This window comes from Trypanosoma brucei, chromosome 2, assembly GCF_000210295.1.
Source record: "Trypanosoma brucei gambiense DAL972 chromosome 2, complete sequence".
In the NCBI taxonomy this organism is placed as follows: domain Eukaryota; phylum Euglenozoa; class Kinetoplastea; order Trypanosomatida; family Trypanosomatidae; genus Trypanosoma; species Trypanosoma brucei.
Window position 1 is genome coordinate 319,068 of NC_026735.1, and position 10,757 is coordinate 329,824.

Here is a 10,757-nt window from a genome sequence, read left to right on the forward strand (position 1 = left end):
CCATTTTAAAAAAGATTTTGGGGAAAACCGACCGTTCCAGGGGGGAAAAAGCGTTTTTTAAACCTTGACTTTGAAATAGAAAAGGAAGGGGATTTCGCCAAACAAAAGGTGGAATGTTAGCCACTCCCTGGGCCAAGAAGGCCGATGAGAAGCTGAAAACTCCATTCTAAAGTGAAGAAGCCGCGGAGATCCACGTGACAAGATCCTGATGACGATACGCGAAGTCCACTGGCTTGTACAGGGTGCTGAATTGGTACTGCATTACTAAAGAGAAAAGGCACAACGCTACCCCTAACTGTGACGGAATCCAATTCAGAAAACATTATCTGTCGGTGAATAGAAGCGCTATTGACTGCAGCAGCACCGGCTATAAGGAGGATTATGATTGGTCTGCGAACGCGCTGCAAGTGGCCCTAAATAGCTGGGAGGATGTGAAGCCAAAAAAATTGGAGTCAGCCGGGTCGGACAAGAATTGCAACATCGGCCAATCTTCCGAGAGCCATCCATGCACCATGACAGAGGAGTGGCAGACTCCATACAAGGAAACTGTCGAAAAGCTAAGGGAACTTGAGGATGCGTACCAAAGGGGAAAGAAGGCTCATGATGCTATGTTGGGTTACGCTAATACCGCATATGCTGTGAACACGAAAGTGGAACAGGAAAAGCCGCTGACAGAGGTGATAGCGGCAGCTAAGGAAGCAGGGAAAAAGGGCGCGAAAATTATAATACCCGCAGCTGCCCCAGCAACACCGACTAACAGCACGAAAAATGAAGATAGTGCTCCAACCGAGCATGTTGATAGAGGGATTGCAACAAATGAAACACAGGTGGAAGTTGGTATTGATGCTGACTTTGATAGTCTCCTAGATGCCACAGAGGCTGCAGAGGTAACGCATAGACATCAGAGAACAGCAATGATTATATTAGCAGTCCTTGTACCTGCCATTATTCTTGTGGTTACGGCCGTTGCATTCTTCATAATGGTGAAACGAAGGAGGAATAACTCCCATGATGTGGACACCGGAAAAGCGGAGGGTGGGGTTTCTAGCGTAAAAGTAGTAATGTAGACTCACCTTCACTCTTAGGCAAATGTGAAGTTTTTTTTTTTAAACAGCGAGTGCAAATAAGGAAAACTAAAGAGAATGAAAATGGTAATGAGTTGAATAAAAGTATATAGATTCATGAGATAGGGAAGAAGTTCTAGCAGCCTTTTCGTTGTTTTTGTTTTGTGGTAATACCTTACCTATATTTTTTTTAAAAATAAAGAATTGACACAATAGAGTAAATATTTTCACTTGAAGAAACCGTTGTTGATTTTCTCTTCCATTTGTAAATTCAGCTGATCGTTTGAAGCATCCATCTCTCACACTGTACGTCATCATGGCTAGCATGCTTCATGAAACTGCCACAACCGTATCATACAGGGGAGCGCTATGCAAATTAGCAGGTGTTGAGCTACAAGGGATTAATTTATCACCACCTCAAAGGCTGTGCCGCTTGGGGTTGCTGATCAGTCGTGAGATCAACTGGCTGGCAGCAGTCCTCGAGGAATGGGAAGAAAAATATATGCTTTTGACATGTGTGCCGTACCGTGGTGTTGTGGACGCGTTTACAACCCTGCTCAGGACAATTAAGCGGCACCTGGAGACAGAGAACAGTTCAAAGGACAATGAAAAGGAGTGGGATGCGTTGCTGGCTTCTAGCATTACTGAATTTCAGGTGGAGGTTATGGAAATCGGAAAGGGTAAGAGTTACTAGCATTTTTTTTCTTTTCTTCCTACATGGACATTTAACTTTTTTTCCTCTTTTTTTTACGGTGGTATATCCTCTTTTTTTGTCACCCAATGGTTAAATTACCATGCGGTGACAAAACAAAGACTCGGTTTTCAAACTCATTGAAAGTAATAGAGTACGCATACCTAAAAAAAAGTGTATGCGGAGTGGATTATGTATTCTCATGAAATCAATCATTCAACTATATAATGCAAAGCGTAAACAACTGGACGACGGGAGAAAATAGATTTAATTTTTGCGATGCCGCTATAAATAACTCCTTCACTAACCGTTATTGCTCGACGTAGCATCACTAGGTAAACCTTTACGCGTTCGTCTGCTTTGAATGCACTAGTTCATACAGCTCCCTAAAGTCTAACTCCGTCTCAACTCTTTCCCCACTCTTACACATCGAATAGTCTTTGGCAAAATACAAACCTTTGGGAGTCACACCTCCACAAGAAATTAGTTATAGCTAGTCTTCCTCCACTGTGCAGATTATGCATCCTTATCAATTGCCTCGGCTGATAACTTAAATTGACAGCGTAATTGAACTATCCGTCTCTGTTATGAGTCCCTGATGGCAGTACTCGTGGTTTCCATAGGAGGGGGAACGACCCGTCCGAATAATCCAAATTTGAGGGGTTAAAGGGTAGTAAAATACATTACTTTCATCAGATGAGAGACACACGAAATGACTTAAGGGAGCGAGAGTGGCATTCTGAACCTGTAAAATGTGTACCTTGCCTGCTTCTTCATGCCATGAAATGTAAATATATCCCAAACATTCAAGTCTGCTTTGTCGATATATTTGTCACAGAAGTGTAGTGGGTTACATGGTCTGTGTGAACTAGGGATCGGAAACTCTCAGGTGGCAGTTTATTGTGGTGTAATGTATGCATGGCCGCAGTGTTGAATACCATTCCTCATATCTACTCGATGAGTTCAGTTTTGGCGAGTTAGCCTATGATTATCTCCTCGATGTTTTATCTCGGGGTTTAGTAGAGATGGACACATCTAAAGTTATGGGGGCGGCTGTTACCTGTGGGAGTCCTATTATAAAGTGGTGAGTACTGTGCCTCTTTTATGGCTGCTGTCAGACAAGCATTTTGTTTTGTGTGGAGACGAACTTTCCTCCATTTGCTTTGGAGGGACGATTTAAGTCACTGCTTGTTTCTGTTGTGCAATAGAAACGTGAGAGGCAAAGTGTGTCTGTTGAAGTGCGATTATTCTTTTTGGGTGCGTCTTCATTACCTGGATGTTGGGAATGCTGATTACTGCTGTTTCCACTGTAGTGAGGCGAATAAACAGCTGCAAGTGTGTTTCGGATCCCTTTAGTTTTTAGTAAATCCTTTTCTGATGATGTGAATATCAAGCATACACATACGCAATAATTTCCAAGCTAATATTTGTAACTCTGGATATTTCACAACTTGGGTATGTATGTAACATTGTAAATTGCTTTGCTTCTTTTGCCAAATAATTTGTGAAAGAGTTCTTGATAAGACTGAAAGGTGGAATAATATAAAAAAATGATGAAGTATTTGCTGGTATTTGCAATTATTGCCACAAGAATCCCTGTGTTGTTGGCGACTAATGGTGGAGATAAACATGTGAAAGCTAACAAGAAGTTGACGAAAGAGGGAGCAGCGGCACTCTGTAAAATGAAGCATCTTGCTGATAAAGTTGCAAAGGAGAGATCACAAGAGTTAAAGGATAGAACTCAAAATTTTGCTGGTTATATAGAGTTCGAGTTGTATAGAATAGATTATTGGTTGGAAAAGCTGAACGGTCCGAAGGGGCGAAAAGACGGTTATGCTAAGCTTTCTGACTCTGATATAGAAAAAGTAAAGGAGATTTTCGACAAAGCAAAAGATGGAATAGCTAAGCAACTCCCTGAGGCAAAGAAGGCCGATGAGGAAGCTGAAAAACTACATACTGAAGTGAAGAAGGCCGCGGAGAATGCACGTGGACAGGATCTTGATGACGATACGGCGAAGTCCACTGGCTTGTACAGGGTGCTGAATTGGTACTGCATTACTAAAGAAGAAAGGCACAACGCTACCCCTAACTGTGACGGAATCCAATTCAGAAAACATTATCTGTCGGTGAATAGAAGCGCTATTGACTGCAGCAGCACCGGCTATAAGGAGGATTATGATTGGTCTGCGAACGCGCTGCAAGTGGCCCTAAATAGCTGGGAGAATGTGAAGCCAAAAAAATTGGAGTCAGCCGGGTCGGACAAGAATTGCAACATCGGCCAATCTTCCGAGAGCCATCCATGCACCATGACAGAGGAGTGGCAGACTCCATACAAGGAAACTGTCGAAAAGCTAAGGGAACTTGAGGATGCGTACCAAAGGGGAAAGAAGGCTCATGATGCTATGTTGGGTTACGCTAATACCGCATATGCTGTGAACACGAAAGTGGAACAGGAAAAGCCGCTGACAGAGGTGATAGCGGCAGCTAAGGAAGCAGGGAAAAAGGGCGCGAAAATTATAATACCCGCAGCTGCCCCAGCAACACCGACTAACAGCACGAAAAATGAAGATAGTGCTTCAACCGAGCATGTTGATAGAGGGATTGCAACAAATGAAACACAGGTGGAAGTTGGTATTGATGCTGACTTTGATAGTCTCCTAGATGCCACAGAGGCTGCAGAGGTAACGCGTAGACATCAGAGAACAGCAATGATTATATTAGCAGTCCTTGTACCTGCCATTATTCTTGTGGTTACGGCCGTTGCATTCTTCATAATGGTGAAACGAAGGAGGAATAACTCCCAGGATGTGGACACCGGAAAAGCGGAGGGTGGGGTTTCTAGCGTAAAAGTAGTAATGTAGACTCACCTTCACTCTTAGGCAAATGTGCAGTTTTTTTTTTTAAACAGCGAGTGCAAATAAGGAAAACTAAAGAGAATGAAAATGGTAATGAGTTGAATAAAAGTATATAGATTCATGAGATAGGGAAGAAGTTCTAGCAGCCTTTTCGTTGTTTTTGTTTTGTGGTAATACCTTACCTATATTTTTTTTTAAAAATAAAGAATTGACACAATAGAGTAAATATTTTCACTTGAAGAAACCGTTGTTGATTTTCTCTTCCATTTGTAAATTCAGCTGATCGTTTGAAGCATCCATCTCTCACACTGTACGTCATCATGGCTAGCATGCTTCATGAAACTGCCACAACCGTATCATACAGGGGAGCGCTATGCAAATTAGCAGGTGTTGAGCTACAAGGGATTAATTTATCACCACCTCAAAGGCTGTGCCGCTTGGGGTTGCTGATCAGTCGTGAGATCAACTGGCTGGCAGCAGTCCTCGAGGAATGGGAAGAAAAATATATGCTTTTGACATGTGTGCCGTACCGTGGTGTTGTGGACGCGTTTACAACCCTGCTCAGGACAATTAAGCGGCACCTGGAGACAGAGAACAGTTCAAAGGACAATGAAAAGGAGTGGGATGCGTTGCTGGCTTCTAGCATTACTGAATTTCAGGTGGAGGTTATGGAAATCGGAAAGGGTAAGAGTTACTAGCATTTTTTTTCTTTTCTTCCTACATGGACATTTAACTTTTTTTCCTCTTTTTTTTACGGTGGTATATCCTCTTTTTTTGTCACCCAATGGTTAAATTACCATGCGGTGACAAAACAAAGATTCGGTTTTCAAACTCATTGAAAGTAATAGAGTACGCATACCTAAAAAAAAGTGTATGCGGAGTGGATTATGTATTCTCATGAAATCAATCATTCAACTATATAATGCAAAGCGTAAACAACTGGACGACGGGAGAAAATAGATTTAATTTTTGCGATGCCGCTATAAATAACTCCTTCACTAACCGTTATTGCTCGACGTAGCATCACTAGGTAAACCTTTACGCGTTCGTCTGCTTTGAATGCACTAGTTCATACAGCTCCCTAAAGTCTAACTCCGTCTCAACTCTTTCCCCACTCTTACACATCGAATAGTCTTTGGCAAAATACAAACCTTTGGGAGTCACACCTCCACAAGAAATTAGTTATAGCTAGTCTTCCTCCACTGTGCAGATTATGCATCCTTATCAATTGCCTCGGCTGATAACTTAAATTGACAGCGTAATTGAACTATCCGTCTCTGTTATGAGTCCCTGATGGCAGTACTCGTGGTTTCCATAGGAGGGGGAACGACCCGTCCGAATAATCCAAATTTGAGGGGTTAAAGGGTAGTAAAATACATTACTTTCATCAGATGAGAGACACACGAAATGACTTAAGGGAGCGAGAGTGGCATTCTGAACCTGTAAAATGTGTACCTTGCCTGCTTCTTCATGCCATGAAATGTAAATATATCCCAAACATTCAAGTCTGCTTTGTCGATATATTTGTCACAGAAGTTTAGTGGGTTACATGGTCTGTGTGAACTAGGGATCGGAACCTCTCAGGTGGCAGTTTATTGTGGTGTAATGTATGCATGGCCGCAGTGTTGAATACCATTCCTCATATCTACTCGATGAGTTCAGTTTTGGTGAGTTAGCCTATGATTATCTCCTCGATGTTTTATCTCGGGGTTTAGTAGAGATGGACACATCTAAAGTTATGGGGGCGGCTGTTACCTGTGGGAGCCCTGTTATAAAGTGGTGAGTACTGTGCCTCTTTTATGGCTGCTGTCAGACAAGCATTTTGTTTTGTGTGGAGACGGACTTTCCTCCATTTGCTTTGGAGGGACGATTTAAGTCACTGCTTGTTTCTGTTGTGCAATAGAAACGCGAGAGGCAAAGTGTGTCTGTTGAAGTGCGATTATTCTTTTTGGGGCGTCTTCATTACCGGGATGTTGGGAATGCTGATTACTGCTGTTTCCACTGTAGTGAGGCGAATAAACAGCTGCAAGTGTGTTTCGGATCCCTTTAGTTTTTAGTAAATCCTTTTCCGAATATGTGAATACCAAGCGTACACATGCGCGTTTAGTTGCCAAGCTAATATTTGTAACTCTGGATATTTCACAACTTGGGTATGTATGTAGCATTGTAAATTGCTTTGCTTCTTTTGCCAAATAATTTGTGAAAGAGTTCTTGATAAGACTGAAAGGTGGAATAATATAAAAAAATGATGAAGTATTTGCTGGTATTTGCAATTATTGCCACAAGAATCCCTGTGTTGTTAGTAATTGGCAGTGAGGATAACCGTGTTCCAGGAGACAAGAAGTTGACGAAAGAGGAAGCAGCGGCACTCTGTAAAATGAAGCATCTTGCTGATAAAGTTGCAAAGGAGAGATCACAAGAGTTGAAGGATAGAACTCAAAATTTTGCTGGTTATATAGAGTTCGAGTTGTATAGAATAGATTATTGGTTGGAAAAGCTGAACGGTCCGAAGGGGCGAAAAGACGGTTATGCTAAGCTGTCTGACTCTGATATAGAAAAAGTAAAGGAGATATTCAACAAGGCAAAAGATGGAATAACTAAGCAACTCCCTGAGGCAAAGAAGGCTGGTGAGGAAGCTGGAAAACTACATACTGAAGTGAAGAAGGCCGCGGAGAATGCACGTGGACAGGATCTTGATGACGATACGGCGAAGTCCACTGGCTTGTACAGGGTGCTGAATTGGTACTGCATTACTAAAGAAGAAAGGCACAACGCTACCCCTAACTGTGACGGAATCCAATTCAGAAAGCATTATCTGTCGGTGAATAGAAGCGCTATTGACTGCAGCAGCACCGGCTATAAGGAGGATTATGATTGGTCTGCGAACGCGCTGCAAGTGGCCCTAAATAGCTGGGAGAATGTGAAGCCAAAAAAATTGGAGTCAGCCGGGTCGGACAAGAATTGCAACATCGGCCAATCTTCCGAGAGCCATCCATGCACCATGACAGAGGAGTGGCAGACTCCATACAAGGAAACTGTCGAAAAGCTAAGGGAACTTGAGGATGCGTACCAAAGGGGAAAGAAGGCTCATGATGCTATGTTGGGTTACGCTAATACCGCATATGCTGTGAACACGAAAGTGGAACAGGAAAAGCCGCTGACAGAGGTGATAGCGGCAGCTAAGGAAGCAGGGAAAAAGGGCGCGAAAATTATAATACCCGCAGCTGCCCCAGCAACACCGACTAACAGCACGAAAAATGAAGATAGTGCTTCAACCGAGCATGTTGATAGAGGGATTGCAACAAATGAAACACAGGTGGAAGTTGGTATTGATGCTGACTTTGATAGTCTCCTAGATGCCACAGAGGCTGCAGAGGTAACGCGTAGACATCAGAGAACAGCAATGATTATATTAGCAGTCCTTGTACCTGCCATTATTCTTGTGGTTACGGCCGTTGCATTCTTCATAATGGTGAAACGAAGGAGGAATAACTCCCAGGATGTGGACACCGGAAAAGCGGAGGGTGGGGTTTCTAGCGTAAAAGTAGTAATGTAGACTCACCTTCACTCTTAGGCAAATGTGCAGTTTTTTTTTTTAAACAGCGAGTGCAAATAAGGAAAACTAAAGAGAATGAAAATGGTAATGAGTTGAATAAAAGTATATAGATTCATGAGATAGGGAAGAAGTTCTAGCAGCCTTTTCGTTGTTTTTGTTTTGTGGTAATACCTTACCTATATTTTTTTAAAAAATAAAGAATTGACACAATAGAGTAAATATTTTCACTTGAAGAAACCGTTGTTGATTTTCTCTTCCAGTCATAAATTCAGCTGATCGTTTGAAGCATCCATCTCTCACACTGTACGTCATCATGGCTAGCATGCTTCATGAAACTGCCACAACCGTATCATACAGGGGAGCGCTATGCAAATTAGCAGGTGTTGAGCTACAAGGGATTAATTTATCACCACCTCAAAGGCTGTGCCGCTTGGGGTTGCTGATCAGTCGTGAGATCAACTGGCTGGCAGCAGTCCTCGAGGAATGGGAAGAAAAATATATGCTTTTGACATGTGTGCCGTACCGTGGTGTTGTGGACGCGTTTACAACCCTGCTCAGGACAATTAAGCGGCACCTGGAGACAGAGAACAGTTCAAGGACAATGAAAAGGAGTGGGATGCGTTGCTGGCTTCTAGCATTACTGAATTTCAGGTGGAGGTTATGGAAATCGGAAGGGTAAGAGTTACTAGCATTTTTTTTCTTTTCTTCCTACATGGACATTTAACTTTTTTTCCTCTTTTTTTTACGGTGGTATATCCTCTTTTTTTGTCACCCAATGGGTAAATTACCCATGCGTGACAAACAAAGACTCGGTTTGCAACTCATTGAAAGTAATAGAGTACGCATACCTAAAAAAAAGTGTATGCGGAGTGGATTATGTATTCTCATGAAATCAATCATTCAACTATATAATGCAAAGCGTAAACAACTGGACGACGGGAGAAAATAGATTTAATTTTTGCGATGCCGCTATAAATAACTCCTTCACTAACCGTTATTGCTCGACGTAGCATCACTAGGTAAACCTTTACGCGTTCGTCTGCTTTGAATGCACTAGTTCATACAGCTCCCTAAAGTCTAACTCCGTCTCAACTCTTTCCCCACTCTTACACATCGAATAGTCTTTGGCAAAATACAAACCTTTGGGAGTCACACCTCCACAAGAAATTAGTTATAGCTAGTCTTTCTCCACTGTGCAGATTATGCATCCTTATCAATTGCCTCGGCTGATAACTTAAATTGACAGCGTAATTGAACTATCCGTCTCTGTTATGAGTCCCTGATGGCAGTACTCGTGGTTTCCATAGGAGGGGGAACGACCCGTCCCAATAATCCAAATTTGAGGGGTTAAAGGGTAGTAAAATACATTACTTTCATCAGATGAGAGACACACGAAATGACTTAAGGGAGCGAGAGTGGCATTCTGAACCTGTAAAATGTGTACCTTGCCTGCTTCTTCATGCCATGAAATGTAAATATATCCCAAACATTCAAGTCTGCTTTGTCGATATATTTGTCACAGAAGTGTAGTGGGTTACATGGTCTGTGTGAACTAGGGATCGGAAACTCTCAGGTGGCAGTTTATTGTGGTGTAATGTATGCATGGCCGCAGTGTTGAATACCATTCCTCATATCTACTCGATGAGTTCAGTTTTGGCGAGTTAGCCTATGATTATCTCCTCGATGTTTTATCTCGGGGTTTAGTAGAGATGGACACATCTAAAGTTATGGGGGCGGCTGTTACCTGTGGGAGTCCTATTATAAAGTGGTGAGTACTGTGCCTCTTTTATGGCTGCTGTCAGACAAGCATTTTGTTTTGTGTGGAGACGGACTTTCCTCCATTTGCTTTGGAGGGACGATTTAAGTCACTGCTTGTTTCTGTTGTGCAATAGAAACGCGAGAGGCAAAGTGTGTCTGTTGAAGTGCGATTATTCTTTTTGGGGCGTCTTCATTACCGGGATGTTGGGAATGCTGATTACTGCTGTTTCCACTGTAGTGAGGCGAATAAACAGCTGCAAGTGTGTTTCGGATCCCTTTAGTTTTTAGTAAATCCTTTTCCGAATATGTGAATACCAAGCGTACACATGCGCGTTTAGTTGCCAAGCTAATATTTGTAACTCTGGATATTTCACAACTTGGGTATGTATGTAGCATTGTAAATTGCTTTGCTTCTTTTGCCAAATAATTTGTGAAAGAGTTCTTGATAAGACTGAAAGGTGGAATAATATAAAAAAATGATGAAGTATTTGCTGGTATTTGCAATTATTGCCACAAGAATCCCTGTGTTGTTAGTAATTGGCAGTGAGGATAACCGTGTTCCAGGAGACAAGAAGTTGACGAAAGAGGAAGCAGCGGCACTCTGTAAAATGAAGCATCTTGCTGATAAAGTTGCAAAGGAGAGATCACAAGAGTTGAAGGATAGAACTCAAAATTTTGCTGGTTATATAGAGTTCGAGTTGTATAGAATAGATTATTGGTTGGAAAAGCTGAACGGTCCGAAGGGGCGAAAAGACGGTTATGCTAAGCTGTCTGACTCTGATATAGAAAAAGTAAAGGAGATATTCAACAAGGCAAAAGATGGAATAACTAAG

The 10,757-nt window shown here is 42.1% G+C and overlaps 5 protein-coding genes and 1 pseudogene across 5 annotated transcripts, besides 1 other annotated feature; all 6 read left to right on the top strand.

Moving 5' to 3' along the window:
• Positions 1-212: 212 nt before the first annotated feature.
• On the top strand, positions 213-1,064 carry TbgDal_II1610 (annotated as a pseudogene).
• Positions 213-1,064: a sequence feature.
• A 2,241-nt stretch (positions 1,065-3,305) lies between these two features.
• Positions 3,306-4,616, top strand: TbgDal_II1630 (65 kDa invariant surface glycoprotein, putative; the record flags this gene model as incomplete). The annotated part of the gene is made up of 1 exon (XM_011773430.1): positions 3,306-4,616. One exon carries the CDS (start codon positions 3,306-3,308, stop codon positions 4,614-4,616), a length of 1,311 nt encoding a protein of 436 aa, XP_011771732.1.
• A 314-nt stretch (positions 4,617-4,930) lies between these two features.
• Positions 4,931-5,308, top strand: TbgDal_II1640 (hypothetical protein, unlikely; the record flags this gene model as incomplete). Its single annotated transcript, XM_011773431.1, has 1 exon — positions 4,931-5,308. One exon carries the CDS (start codon positions 4,931-4,933, stop codon positions 5,306-5,308), a length of 378 nt encoding a protein of 125 aa, XP_011771733.1.
• Positions 5,309-6,855: 1,547 nt separating this feature from the next.
• On the top strand, positions 6,856-8,166 carry TbgDal_II1650 (65 kDa invariant surface glycoprotein, putative; the record flags this gene model as incomplete). Its single annotated transcript, XM_011773432.1, has 1 exon — positions 6,856-8,166. The coding sequence occupies one exon, from the start codon at positions 6,856-6,858 to the stop codon at positions 8,164-8,166; it is 1,311 nt and encodes a 436-aa protein (XP_011771734.1).
• Positions 8,167-8,479: 313 nt separating this feature from the next.
• Positions 8,480-8,845, top strand: TbgDal_II1660 (hypothetical protein, unlikely; the record flags this gene model as incomplete). Its single annotated transcript, XM_011773433.1, has 1 exon — positions 8,480-8,845. The coding sequence occupies one exon, from the start codon at positions 8,480-8,482 to the stop codon at positions 8,843-8,845; it is 366 nt and encodes a 121-aa protein (XP_011771735.1).
• A 1,555-nt stretch (positions 8,846-10,400) lies between these two features.
• On the top strand, positions 10,401-10,757 carry TbgDal_II1670 (hypothetical protein, unlikely, (fragment); the record flags this gene model as incomplete). Its single annotated transcript, XM_011773434.1, has 1 exon — positions 10,401-10,757. A coding segment is annotated over one exon (357 nt), but the record flags the coding sequence as incomplete, so codon positions are not given.